Below are 14,653 nucleotides of genomic sequence, written 5' to 3' on the forward strand. Positions count from 1 at the left end.
GGCGTTGTTCTGGATCAGTTGTTGGTGGACCGGCCGTTGGTGGACCGGCCGTTGGTGGATCAGTTGTTGGTGGATCAGTTGTTGGTGGACCGGCCGTTGGGGACCGGCCGTTGGTGGACCGGCCGTTGGTGGATCAGTTGTTGGTGGATCAGTTGTTGGTGGACCGGCCGTTGGTGGACCGGCCGTTGGGGACCGGCCGTTGGTGGACCAGCCGTTGGTGGATCAGTTGTTGGTGGACCGGCCGTTGGTGGATCAGTTGTTGGTGGACCGGCCATTGGTGGATCAGTTGTTGGTGGACTGGCCGTTGGTGGACCGGCCATTGGCAGAAGGCGTCTCTGTTTGGTCCAACATTTCTCCTCTGTAGAGCTCCGTTCCCCAGGATTATTCATTCGACCTGAGTTAATACGAAGCAGCCAATGACCCACAGGGCTCCTCTCCGTCTGCAGGAAGGTGGCCGTATTGAAATGAGGAGTCCGGCCTTAATAATGCATTGGTCCCTCAGGGGCCACCCAGGCAAGGAGAAGTCTTCCCTTCTGGAGGAAATCAGAGTTTCACTTTAGTTTGAATCACCTTAAAATGTCTGCAGCCTTTGACTCACTGCTGTTTTCGGTCTGAGATGATCGGGATGATGCCGGAGTCGTCAGACGTGTCATGGTTATCGTCTCTGCATCTGGACGGCGTGCTGGGCCTCCTGACAGGCCATCATCCGGCAACAGACCCAAATGGAGACAGACAGACTCCTCAGCTGCCAGTTTGACCACAGATTCCCAGATTAATGCGTTGGTGCAGCGGTGGGGGAATTTACATACCAGTCTAATAGAAACGAATGAGACATCAGCGAGCGGCCGGCGTTATCCATCATCGGCGCTGACACCGGCTCTCTGCCTTGTTAGACCGTCACATGTGTGATAATAAGGCAATAAGGAGCGTGGAGAGGAGGATGGAGGAGGTCAGAGGAGGAGGAGGAGAGACTCCTTCAGCTCTCTGCTGGTCCCATCAGCTCTGCTCCTAATTAGGTCCACTTCAGTCTTCACTGCTCCTCTGATTCAGAGCGTTAGGAGGTTAAATACCAGGAAAGAACCTTGAAACCAGTTCTAAAATGGACTGGGAGCCACTGCAGACCAGCTTGTTTACTGCAGCTGGAACATAAAGCTCAGGAGCTGCGTTTCCATTAACCACAGAACAAATTAAAATTACAAAAATAAATTTTCTAAATGAAAACACATGAATTTTGATAAAGCTCAAGTAGTTTGATAAATGGTTTTTAAGCTGGGATGAGGTGGTTTTTCAGCCGTATCTAAATAGATGTACCTCACAGAACTGAAATGGAAACTATTTGTTCACATCACACGAACCAACAGCCGGATGGTACTACTGGCAGAAACCATGAAGAAGAAGACAGGAAGTGGTCTTCTTTGTGGTTTGTTTTTTATGGACGTTCTCACACAGTTCATAGTAAGTTTTATGTCTTTCCAATTGTGTTTTTATTATAATTAACAGAATATAGACACATTTTTGTAACAGCTAGTGATTTATTCTGTAAGTTATAAAAGTTTGAACTAAAGGGATTATGAAAGAATTGTTCTGGTTCTCCAGACGTTTTCTGATCCGATCCGATTCTTTGGTTCAGTGTTCAGAGTTGGGCTGTGAGTTTCTCTCTCTCTGAGGTTTGTCCGGATTCTGACCCGTTCATCGTTGGCAGACTGAAACTTAGAGCCACGTGTCATCAGCATAGCGCTGAATATTAATGATTATCAGATTACTGTGGAAGTTTAGGTAAATAATGATCTGTTTACTATCAGAAATCAAATAGTTTATAGTTTGATTCTTTCATTTCTCTGACGAAGTTCAGTTTAATGCAGGGATGGCAACTCCAGGCCTGGAGGGCCGGAGTCCTGCAGGTTTTAGATGTGTCTCTACTTCAACACACCTGAGTCAAATAATGAGGTCATTAGCAGGACTCTGCAGAACCCGACTGCATTTAGGAGGAGATTCAGCTGTTGGATTCAGGTGTGTTGGACCAGGGAGACATCTAAGAGCTGCAGGACACCGGCCCTAGAGGACCTGGACTGCCCACCCCTGGTTTAATGGATCCAGAGAACCAGTGACAGTTTATTTTCTGTTATTTTCAGTAGAGACGTGGATCTGCTGCTTCAGATTCACTTTCTGCTGTCAGTTTACAGAAGGTCAGATCTGCTTCGCTGTTGTTGGAGTTTCTCATTCCCAAACATCCAGAACTTGGACATTTAAAGCTGGTTTATAGTTTGTTTTATGTTGGAGGGATCTGACAGGATGAGGAGCAGAAACCCTGTAGAGGTGTCGCCCCCTGCTGGCAGGCCCCTGCAGGTCAGCTGAAGGTCAAAGCCACTTGATTCCAGCGGTAATGGAAACCTGTGTTACACCTTCCTCAGTCAGTTATCCCTCCATAAAGCATGGTGCTGCTGATGCATGATCCCTGCTAGCTTCCTGCTCTTCTTGGCTGCTGCAGCCTGAGGCGATCCCCCCTCCTCCACATCTCTGAGAGAATAAGGAAATCCAGTGGCAGGAGCAATCACAGCCTGCAGATCAAACGTATCCTCGGCTGAATTAACTGACACAGTGAAATCATTTGTTCCTGTGAGCGCTCGGCGCCTGCTCGCTCCTCTCAGCTGGTTTGTTTTATGTGGTTTCAGCAGCCGAGTCCTCTGGGCCGCTCTGTCAGAGCTAATATCGGACAGCGGTGAGGCGGAGTGCAGCTCTGCACACGTCGAGCCTTTTCCTCTCTGGTTAGCCTCCTTTTTCATCAGCGGAGGAGGCAGCGTTCACATTCTGCCGGCCGAGGGAAGGCGAGGTCAGGGGAAGTTATTTCAAAGAGGTCGCAGACTGATGTTGGAAAGAAGCGAGGAAAGTGCGTTGTCTGCACAGGCTGCAGGAGCGGGGCTTCAAAGACAAAAGTTTTCGTCCTGAATTATTGAAGCCAGCAACACTTTCTTCTCTGCAGGAAACAATCAGGGGATGAACTGGTGAAGAATATTCAGTCAGAGCTAGAACGGAGCACATGTAGCGTTATCAGAGCCGAGATTCAAACCCGCTGGCTTCAGACCAGAACATCTAAACGGGTTGGAAACGCCACGACCCGACACGAGGAGCAGAACAGACTCAGAGACGAAGAGGAGAGTTCTAGTCAAGTCAAGATGTCCGCAACCAAATGATGCTGCTCAGCAATCTGGAAGACATTCCAAGATCCTTCTACCAGATCCTGTTGTGAAGCCTGATGTCGAGCATTTTATTCTGGAAGAGGCTGGAGTTCATTCATTGCTCTGAAATGGTGACTGTGAAGGAAAGAACCAGGAAGACAGTTTAAAAAATCCATAATTCTTGTTTATTAAAAATGTACAAATTGTATTTACACAGAAAACAGGAAGAATGTACAACAGGAAGAGCTGCAGTCTAATGATAGATTTAGGTTCTGGTGAAGTCCTTTGCTGTTCCTGCTTCCAGTCGCAGGTTGGTCACAGTTAATCTGTCATAAAATGATTCGGGAACATAATCGCTGACCTCTGAACCCGTCGTCTTGCAGTCCAGGCTCATATTTCCACCAGCAGGCACTTCAGTAAGATCACCTCTGTTCCACGGCTAATTTTTACATCATACTCACATCCTAAGGCAAGAACAGAAGTATGGCTTTTGGTGAAAAGTAGAAAATAATTTACAGCTGGATGAACAAGGACACAAGGGAGACGGATGAATTCAAAGCACAGTTTTTAGTCCACAGTTTGATGTCCAGACTGTTAGCTAATCAGGTTGAGGAACTTGTTCTCCTCAGCCAGGGCGCTCAACAGTGAGCTCATGTCCCCGACGGCCATGTTCCCGGTTCCCGTCGGGACTGAGGGCAGTGTCAACGAGCTCCGGGGCGTCGTGAGGCGAGACGAACTCTGGGAGAAACTCTGGAGAAGTCCTGGACTCAGGGTTCCTGACATGAGGCTGGAGTGATCCCCATCGTCCAGCATGCTATCAAAGTCTATCTGAGGGTGCTCAGGTGCAGTCCTGCTCCCCTGGTTGTCGGCTGGAGCAGCTGAAGGAGAGCTCACCAGAAGGGAAACGTGACAGTCCAGGTTCCCGTTGGGCTCCAGGACTCGGATCTGACCCGTGTAGAACAGAGCGTTGTCCTCAGAGATGTAAGAGAGTTCAGAAACTCTACTAGAGGAGAGCTGGGAATCATCTGGTGGCGTCAACACCTTCGGTATTGAGACATTTGGAGAGTTAGGTTCTGTTGGTGGTCTCAGCTGGGGATGGTTCTGATTCCCAGTCCGGAAACCAGTCATGTTACAGTTCTGCTGGTCTAAAGTCATGGTGGATGAATCACAACTCTCAGTTTTTATCTGCGCAGGCTGGAGTTGACCAAAGTCCATGTCAACTGGCTCCTCCTTACAGTGCAGGATGTTCCCACAAGGTGGATACGGAGCGTTGCCATTCCTGTCATAGGAACTTTGACTGAACCTGTGCTGAGGGCTAGAAGCTTCATTGAGGTTTGAGGACTGCTGGAAGTGGTGCTGTCCAGGTTTCATGCACCTGTTGTTGAAGTGTTGGACTATCTGCTGGTGGGAGGTCCCACTGAAAGACCCAGCGTTCTGGTTCTGTTGGACGACAATCAGATTCCCACGTGGATCTAGCCTGGAATACTGCTGGGTGGTGTCCATGTCCCACTGTCCACTAGCAGCACCGCCGTGTGGTGAGGATGGACTCATGAGTGGACTCCTGTTCGCCCCATCCATCCGTCTCTGGTGGTACAGCTGCTGCTGGCCGCTGCCAGCTCCGTGGAAATCTCCTTGACCAGAGGGATTTCCATTGCACCTTCTTGTCTGCATGATGTTGTCCTCCGAAATGCTTGCTGGTTGCAGGCTGTGAGGGAAACCACGGGGACTGACGTTCGGTTGTGCATACACTTGCTGGGATAAGCGTCTGTGATCTTTTGCAGGAGGGGGATGAGGCTGCAAGGAGACCCTTCGGTTGAGTGAGACCATGCTGTTGAACCGATGTAGAGGAGGCTGGTTGAGAGGATCTAAAGGTCGCTGGTTGAGAGGATCTAAAGGTCTCACAGGGTCACTGGCTCGACGGGGAATGTTGGAAGGTACTTCATGGGGCATCAAGCTCCGTTCCTTGCTGAACTGTAAGGATCGGAGGCTGTTTTTGGACGAGTACTCATTGAAATCCTTCAGACATGATTGATCCGGGTATGGAAGAGGTGTAGGAGGTGCACCACCAGTTGCAGCAGCATACTTTGCCTTCAGTCGGTAGTGCTGGGCTGGGGTCAGGGTGAGAGGGCTGGCAGCCCCAGGCCCACTATTATTCCCCCCAAACTGACTGGCCTGACTGGAGCGCCGAGAAATATCAGCAGAGATGGGGTCGTAGGAGTCCGCTGAGCTGATGTTCGTCAGCCGGTTGGCAGCAAACTGAGAAGTTTGGCTCGAGCGTCGACTGGAGAAACCAGGGGAGATGCCTGAGGAGCGGCGGCTGAGCGTGTAGACCGAGCTGAAGGTGCTGGAAGTGCTGTCTCTGCGCTCAGAAAGGTTTCCCAGCAGAGTCATTTTGCCAGAGCCGGGGAAGGAGGCTGGATCTCCACACAGGCTTGAATTTTCCAGGAGGGACCCTGAGAACAAACAGAAACATTACCCATGATGCACAGTCTCAGCAAATCTAGAAGGAGGCTTGGAGTCAGAGAGTTTTTGCACTTTGAATTTTGATTATTTTGGCTTCTATATGATTTTCTTCTGATCATTCCTAGCATGATCCAGACTCACCGCTTGTCGGTATAGGCGGCAGCGTGGTCCCTTGATGAGCAGGGGGTGTTGGGTTGTTGGCCCACCGACACGAGTCCCGTACCGCCTTCAGCTTCTCCTTCTTGAGGTTCTCCAGGCACTGGCTGCCGCTCAGCTGCTTTCTGAGATGGAGGCCGACCGCTGCGACCCCGCCGGAGAAATCCACAGAGTCCAGGAACGGCAGGTCGTCCAGCGCGCTGAGGTCCCCCAGGCTCCCCCCGCTGTGCGCCGCTGTTTCTACTCCACTGTCATTGTTGGTGCCAAGTGGTGACGGCTCGCTGCTACACGATGACTGACCGCCAGGACTGGACTGATGCATCTACCAGGAGAGATGGGAGCTACGCTTTAGAGAGGCTGGGATAAACAGAAACATCTTGTCCTAAAAACTGTTTTCCTTCTGCAAAACAAAAGTGGAACAGTGGGGAAACCGGCATGTTGAGCCGCCTTTTATCCTCCCCCGCCTTAATTGTAAATAATGAGTGTTTTCTGGGGGAGGGGAGGTGGGGCTCCACAGATTACAGGCTCTCTGAGTCTGTCTGTGAATTTAAAATGTGCAGGATGAAAGGCTGAGTGGAGCAGCGATCATCATGAGATGGTTGAACCAAACACTCCACCATGCAGCTGGAGGAGACTGCTGCAGGTTTCACTGCCTCTCATTCAGCTCCTCAACACTTCTCCTTCATTTCTCTAGTTTCACCAAAACAGGAAGCGGACCCCTGGGTCACATGGGTCCTGATGCAAAGCCAAGAGGCTCTAAGGAAGAAGGAACACTAATAAAGCAAAAATAATAAATATTATATCAAAAATACATAAAGTTAATGCAGTGTTGTGTAAATCAGTGAACATGCCCCCTACTGCCCTAAAACAGATAAAAAGCTCATTAAAAAAGGAGAAAAGCTTCATTTAAATAGAATTTCTGAGTGAAACAGAAACTCTGATCCGTTCAGATTAAAGGCCTCAAACAAAACAAGCTTTTATTCTTTTATCTATTCGTTCTTTCATTTGCTTTCTACATATTATTTCCTCATCCTGCTATCAAACCTGCAGTTGCTCCTCATTTAACACCCAAATGGAGATGGATGGGAAAAGACTTTGCTGAAGTGAAACCTTCTCTTCCAGGCCACCTGGAGTCGTTCAGGCCTGGAAACCTGGAAATTTATCTGCAGCGTTTTTTTCCTCCTCTACATACGATCAGACGATCGTCCATCGACTGTGGCGACGTTACGCTCTTCTTCTGCGCACGCGGCTTGCTTTGGGAGCTTTGACTGCGGTCGCATCACTCAGTAGCATGACCAATCACATAACGTTAATCAATAGAGTTGATCATCAACACCTGACGTGTGAATGTAGCCTAACAGGTTTTTCATGAATGTGTGGAATGAATGAGGATCTTCTAAGTCTGAGAACAGGGTGAACCATTCCTGTCTTGTAGATGAGCGATGGTAGGATGGAGCAGAGGACGGATAGGCGGTTGGGACCTGGACTCTCAGGCTGATTATAGATCTGCTTATGCTAAAGCCTTAGCTTTGGTCATCAGATGGATTCTGGCCGAAAGAACAGGCCCTCAATGCAAGTAGCCCAGAGGCCGCTGATCGCAAATGACGTCACTGCTGCCAGGATCTTTGGACAGGTGACATCTGAAGAAAGTGCAACGCTGGAGACTTCAGGAGATTTGGTTGAATATTCTTTGATACAGAAGCTGAATGTGGAGAAACCTTAACAATGATTCAACTGCAGCGGACTCAACGTGTGGTTAAAGAAGGCAGCGTTGGTTGAATGGTAGGACTTTTCTTCTGGCTATGGACAATGGTAGCTAACACTTGCTAGCACTACCTTTCCGAGTTCCTGCTTAGCAATCAGTGTAGGTAAAATATTCATTCATCAATGGTTTGCAACTCATTTTTCCAATTAAATATCAATTTGGAAAAGCCTGTGAATCGAATTGACCTCCTGTCCCTGTATCATATTAAACAGTTCTTCTTCTTCTTCTTCTTCTTGGTTTATTTGGAATTAGAAAACAACTATTGGTGGGCATTAAGTTGTACCTATTAATAACCTAAACCAGCCGATCACAAACTAAACCAGCTTTCAGACACACAGACGTTTCTCCCAAAACAGCTTCCTGTTTGTCTGGAACTAAAATGGCCGCTGTACACCGCTCTAAATTTGGCAGTTTGACGTATTTTGCGATCAGTGCTGTTTGTATCTTTGGGGTGACGGGACCTGACTTTAGAGTAGATCTACTGCTCCACTTGAAGTGGTTCTGTCACCAAGGAGCCGCCTTACTAGGTGGAAACTCCAGGGAGAACCAGAACCTTCTGGAGGATCCGCTTCTGCCTTCGGTTCTAGGAACGCTTTGAGAAGCAGGAGAATGTCACTGGAGGAAAGAAGCTTCTGGGTTTTCCATCCAGTCTCAGAAAACTACCTGAGCTCCTGGTTATAAATTGTAGATAAAATGCTAGATGTCCTTGAAGAATGGGGTGAAATGGTGGCAGTAATCTACGGTTAGCTCACCTTAGTAAAGTCTGTCCGTTAGGAAAGAGTAAAGCAGAAAGACATGGAAAGCATCAAGCATTTTGGTTTAGTTAACTCCATGCTTCACTGTGCACGGCGCTGGCGTTAAGACAGTTTCATCAGACAGTGTGTCGGTCTCACCACAGGGTTTTCTGTCTTGATGGATTTCATGTGCAGGTACTCCTCCGTGACTCTGGGGGAGCTGTTCTCCAACAGCTTGTCCTCCCTGTGGAGCCTGCCGGCTCTCTCGTTCTCGCCGTTCTCCCTGGGGGGTCTGGGCGGCAGGTCGCTGCGCTGCCTCTTGGTGACGTGGGCCTCCGGTCCGTGAACCGTCTTCACGTGCTTCCTGAGAGAGCTGGGGTCCGTGTAGCGCTTGGTGCAGCCCGGGATTTTACACACGTACGGTTTCTATGGGAACAAATTATATTCAGTTTACTTATACAGCAGCAATTTACAACAAATATTGTCTTGAGGCAATTTGAAAAGAAAATCATTTTAAATTAAATCATATATACATTCCAACTGATCCAAGTTATCAAACAGTACAGAAAACTCAGTTAATTATTTCAAGTAGTTAATAAAGAATAAAAACAAGAGACTGAGTTTTTTAAGTAAAGCCAATTGAGTCTAAGGTCACACTAAAGCTGCAGTATAACTTTAGTAAAAAATGTTTTTTTACATTGAATCTGTGAAATAATCCATTTCCTCTGCCTTCTCCTAGTGCTATTTAGAAACAACCAATCAGAGGCAGGAGGCGGGTCTTAGTGCTGTCAATCACCACCTTGTATGTGCTCTGTTACGCTGCAGCCTTTCATGAATGCTAAGGCTAGTTAGCATATCCACTGAGATGGTGGATAATCGGTTTTCCTGTAACAGTAAATTGTGTCTCTGCCATTAGCGCATTTAGCATCAAATTCACCAGGTTGATTGACAGCGCTAAGCCCCTTCTCTTGGCTCTGATTGGATGTTTTTGGAGGTTAGTTGTGTTTTTTCTTTCAGATAGTAATAATTAATCTGTTTTATAACAAACTGATTTAGCAAGTATGTAAGAAATCGTTTGTTTTAATGGCTACATAATGTAGCTCTTAAGCTACATTCAGGCTATCATCCTCAGTGTCAGCATGGATGTTATAAAGCTGCAATGATCTATTTCACACTAAATCAGATGAATCATCTGATCTCAGTCGATGATTTAAAGAAAACGATTCAGTTTCTGGAAACTCTTTCTAGTATTTTTGTTTCCTGACACTCGGCGCCAGCTGCAGCGGTTCTGATCCGAACCTCCAAGACTTCATAAATGAATTCCTGTCAGTTTTTCAACTACTTCAATCGGTTCACACATCCAGCAGTGAGTGCAGACCTATAATGCATTCTGTGTGAAGTCTCAGCCTTCTGTACCTCGTTGGAGTGCGTCCGGTTCTGGTGCTTGGCCCGGTCCGAGGCGTTGGAGAAGGCCTTGTTGCAGCCTTCGTGCTCGCAGACGTAGGGTTTCTCCCCGGTGTGAGAGCGCAGATGGGTCTTCAGGTTCTCCAGGCGGGAGTAGGCCTTGGAGCAGCCCTCGAACTGCAGCGGAGGTCGTTAGAGAGAAAATTCATGACAGGAAAATCCTTCGCTTGTCTGATTGTTGTTGACTTTCTGTTTTCCTCTGAAAACAACGAGGAGCTGAGATAACCAGAGGAAACATCGCAGATCAAGCTGCTCACCAATTTGTTCACCAACATGCTCCCTTTTTACCAGACAACTACCTTTTAAATTATTTAGATTATTTTCCTGCAGAACTGTTAAATATTCTGTTTTCCAGAATATCTGAGGGAGATTCAGCCTTTATTTACCTCGTTAGGATCCTAAACAATCATTCTGGAGCCCAGATACGTCTCTGCTCATAACTTTCTCTGTTTTTCTTCTTTTAAAAGTGGATCAGATTCAGAAACGCAGGAAATACAAACACCAGATTGGCTCCTGGTCAACATTTCTGAGTAAATCTGCTTTGTTTCTTACTAAAACTCCTGGACTGATGAGGCACCTTCAGATCCTTAAAGTAACTCTGGAAAACATTTTATAACTGAAGCATTAATGTGAACATTTAACTTCACAGAAATGCTTCAGTTTCAGTTTCCTGTCACTGTTCCTCTAAATTTTCCACACAGTGATTGTATTTTACGTCTTATTGTTTAGTGTTTGTGATCTGGCCTATTAATGCTGATGGTTTTTCCATTGGATGTATTAATTCATATTACGACACATTTGGAGCTTGAACTATTAAAATAAACAGTAATTATCACACATGGCAGCTAATGTCACAATTATTATCCTGCCTCTGATGAAAATCTTTTGATGTTTCTATAGAAACGACCGAATTAGAAACTGCTCATACTTGTTTTGCTTCTAAAAGATAAAATCAGTCTATTTTAAGTTTTAATAAAAAAAAAGTTTTTTACATATTTGTTGAAACTATCACTATGTTGAGACAGATAATCAATTTCCTCTATCTTCTCCCAGTGCTAACTAGAAACAACCAATCAGAGCTGGGAGGCGGGCCTTAGTGCTGTTAATCACCACTTTGGTCTCTGGTATGCTGCAGCTAGCAGTCTGTCCTGAATGTTAAGGCTAGTTAGCATAGCAACCGGTTATGACGGATAAACAGTTAAGCCCCGCCTCCTGGCTCTGATTGGCTGTTTTTCCTGTGTTTTTTCAGACAGCTGTAGTTGCTCAGGGAGGAGGTGGAGGAGGTCGATCTTTTCACAGATTATCCATCTCAACATGCTGACAGTTTTAACAGAAACATTTTTATAAAAGTTACAAACTGCAGCGTTGTGATTTCATGAGGGAGAGAATAATCCTGACCTTCTCGCTACCTGATGGGTAGCAGCGTATTTAGGAAGCCTCCATTAAGGACAGACATTAATCTGATGTTAATAATCTGATGTTAATAATCTGATGTTAATAATCTCAGGGAGCAGGATCGTGGATGTTTGCTCAGCTGCAGCATCAGCCCCCTATGAATGCTTGGCGTTGTTTAGGGCGGTGCTGCCCCCCAGGGGCCCGTTGGGGGCCCGTCCGGGAGCGATCCGTTACCCACCGTGCATTTGTGTGGTTTCTCCCCCGTGTGCCGGCGCATGTGAACCACCAGCATGTACTGCGCTTTGAAGGGCTTCTGCTCCCGCGAGCAGTCGTCCCAGCGGCACACGAACTCCTTCTTCTCTCCGTGGATGTGGTCGTTATTGATGTGCTGGGGGGAGACAGAGCAGGAAGAGATGAGGGCCTCTGCAGAGGGGGTCCGCTCTGGACCGTCAGCCTGCATGTTTCTGGAGAGATCAATCTTATCAGAGCAAATCCCTCCAGAGCGCTGCGGCACATGCTGCTAATGAGTCCTGACGCTCAAATCTTTGGGAACCAGAGAGGCGATCTGACAGCGAGGAGGAAAATATGAGGTTTTATTTCTCACTTCAATCAGCGCTGAAGGAATCAGCAGCAATAAGATAGATGCTGCGTTTGAATCCAGGTCAAACTGAACCTAAACCAACTTCCTGCTTCCTTTCAGAAAACAACAAGCTGCTGCTTCACTTTGGACCAATCAGAGCAGGAGGCGGAGCCAAAACGACCTGCAGGTATGGATCACCTGAAGCCAGGAGACAGAACTAAAATAAACAGGAAATAAAAATGCTAATGATAATCCCATAATTCTGAGTTTAAGCTCAGAATTATAACTTTAAATCTTGGAACTCTAATTTTTAAACTGTATAGATGTGAAGAGCTGAAATGATCAGATGGGAAGAATCTAATCTGAGGTCAGATTGAGCAGATTAGGAGTCATGAGGAAAGCTCTAAGCCGGAGCAGATCTTCAATCTGTAATCAGTACCTGGTGTTTATAGAGTGCGATGACAGAATAAAGTGTTTGTTTGAGCTGAAACGGTGAAGCTGAAGAGCTTCGTAAAGAAAAGTGTCGCCTGTGGATTCTGGTCTGGTCAGTGAATGACTGGAGCCGTAATCCGTCTCTCTGCCTGACTGGAGGCCAGGAATGCTGCAGAGCTTTTCCCCCCGAGCGGCCGGCTGCCATGGGAAACCGGACCCGGGGGGGCGGGTCCTGAAGCTCCTCGACTCAGTCTGCTGAAACCCGAGCGGGTGCTGTGGTACGTACATGCACCAGCTGCTCCTGCGTGTCGTACTCCTGGCTGCAGCCGTCCCAGTGACAGTTGGTCTCGTAAACGGCCTCGGCCTCCTGCTTGCACTCGTCTCGCTCCACGTCCTCCTTCAGGTCCTGAGCGCCGCTGTACTGGTTCTGCAGAAAGTCCAGCTTTTAAACATGTGTTAGAGATTTCTCTTAAACAGAAAACCTGACGTTTCCTCGCGTTTCATTTAGTTAATTACAGATTCATCTGAAAACGTCTCCATGATGCTGCAGGAAAGTTAGAGAGGCAGGAATCCGACGTGTTTGGATTTCGTTCACCACAAACTAACACACGAGACGTTTGTTTAGGACTCTTTATAATTTAGCAACATTACAGAGTTTCTGCAAGTCAGCAAGATGGAAACAGGCTGCAGGACACTTTCCTGCAAACATTTCAACAAAAGAAATGAAGCTGAGACGTTTTAGGTGTGCAGAGGAATCTCAGGTGTTTAGACTAGATCTCATGATTTTAAATATGTAAAAAAATCAAAAACTCTGAATGAACATCCAGAATAAAACAAATTATTCATAAAAATGATCATTTCAGGAGTTTCACAATTTTTTAAAATACAAAAGTAAAATGTTTTTATTTAAGGGATTTTTAAACGTATTTTTGTAGTAATATTTCTCATAATTTAAAATTTTTTTAAAAGGGACATTTTATTTTCTATTTTTTCTTTATTAAAAAAATGTCTTAGTGACATTTTCTGCTGGCATCTTTTTGTAGTACAATTATCTCCAAACTATATTAAAATGCTGAATAAAAAAATGTTTTCAGTTCTTCAGTTTTTTTCAGTGTTTCTCTAAAATAAAGAGTCTTTATTTATTAAAATATTCTTAAATTTCCAACTGAAAAAGTTCTTTTATTTCTAAATTTTCTCTCCTTGGTCTCTGAATTCTGGCGGCGGCGCGGTGTGTCCCCTTTGGGTTCCCGTACGTCTCCACGACACAAAGAGCCGTAGCTACACACCAAAACACAATGTGCTGACGGCAGCATGCTTCTTTCTGCGCCCCCCCTCCCTTACACACACACACACACACACCCACACACACACACACACTCTCTCTTCATCAATTCTGGTGGCCCCAAGACGACTGCGCTCGGCGCCGTCCCCATGCATCACAACCAAAGCTGCCTCACGACCGGAGAGCAGCCGCAAATTTGTCAAAAGAAGAAGAAAAAGGCTCCTCAGATGACAATAAAGCCGGGCCAATATTTCATGAAAATGAAGTGCTCTGGCACAGTTTATGTGGCCGGGCGGCGGCGGGGGGACCAAACAAATGGATGCAAAGCTGTTATCATGTGGAGTTTTTCTTTATCTGAGGCCGGTTTTACACGGAGGTCACCAGAGGCTGCGGCTCCCGGGGGCCCGGATGCCACAGTTCTGGAGGATCACAGATCCGCCGCTTATCAAGTCGCTCTTCATCAAAATAAATGTTCCACAATCAGAAAGTCCTCCTCTCATCCCGTAATTTCTGGTAAAACCCGTCCTATGGACACCGCTGAGGCCCCAACACACTTCAGACTCAGAGTGGATGTCCACCGGACATTTCCTCACACAGAACAGTTTCTATCACTTGGTGTCGCACAGCGGAAAACAGTGATCACATCAAACTGTTTTGCATCATGTGACACCGAGCTGATGAGGCTGAGAGTCGGCGCACCGACTCAAGAGGACGCACAGCGCGACTGTGACTCTCTGCCCCGCACTCACTGAGTGTAACAGCTGCCCTGATGGAGAAAAACAAGGCCAGGAACCCAACTAGCTCTAACCTGCTAGTATCCTTTAGAATTGTGGGAAATAAAAAAATCTGTCACGAGAAATATAGGCAATCTGTACGTTGCCTACATTGTACCGACGTTGGCATTGTACCGATTGCCTACATCGGTACAATGTGTCGATATATTCTTTGCTGCACTAGCAATAGGTACACTTCACTATGAAATCCCAACCATGTGGTTCACAGAAAACGCACAGTAAGGCCTGAGTATATGGGAACCTTAAGGCTGCATTCAGTCCAACTCCCCACAGGGCCAATCAGGAAGGGACCCATCGTACCGGTGACAGAGGAGATCCCGGCTTCATGCCGTCCAACTCCGCCTTCACTTTGGAGCGTTTGTTGATGGGATCCACCGAGCTGCTGACAGCAGAGTCTCCTCCGTGGTTCTGA

At 46.8% G+C, this 14,653-nt stretch overlaps 1 protein-coding gene across 1 annotated transcript in view; it reads right to left on the reverse strand.

The window, feature by feature from the left end:
• Positions 1-3,338: 3,338 nt before the first annotated feature.
• LOC116715627 (zinc finger protein GLI2-like) overlaps positions 3,339-14,653 on the reverse strand; it is a 52,574-nt gene continuing 41,259 nt past the window's right edge. The window contains exons 8-14 of the mRNA XM_032556158.1: positions 14,542-14,649; positions 12,452-12,592; positions 11,392-11,541; positions 9,711-9,875; positions 8,454-8,720; positions 5,781-6,117; positions 3,339-5,629 (exon numbers count right to left, since the gene is read on the reverse strand). Coding sequence (XP_032412049.1) covers positions 3,771-5,629; positions 5,781-6,117; positions 8,454-8,720; positions 9,711-9,875; positions 11,392-11,541; positions 12,452-12,592; positions 14,542-14,649 — 3,027 coding nt within the window. The 3' untranslated portion in view covers positions 3,339-3,770. The remainder of the gene's footprint in view (positions 5,630-5,780; positions 6,118-8,453; positions 8,721-9,710; positions 9,876-11,391; positions 11,542-12,451; positions 12,593-14,541; positions 14,650-14,653) is intronic.

The sequence above is a fragment of the Xiphophorus hellerii genome, chromosome 24 (genome assembly GCF_003331165.1).
Source record: "Xiphophorus hellerii strain 12219 chromosome 24, Xiphophorus_hellerii-4.1, whole genome shotgun sequence".
Classification (NCBI taxonomy): Eukaryota; Metazoa; Chordata; class Actinopteri; order Cyprinodontiformes; family Poeciliidae; genus Xiphophorus; species Xiphophorus hellerii.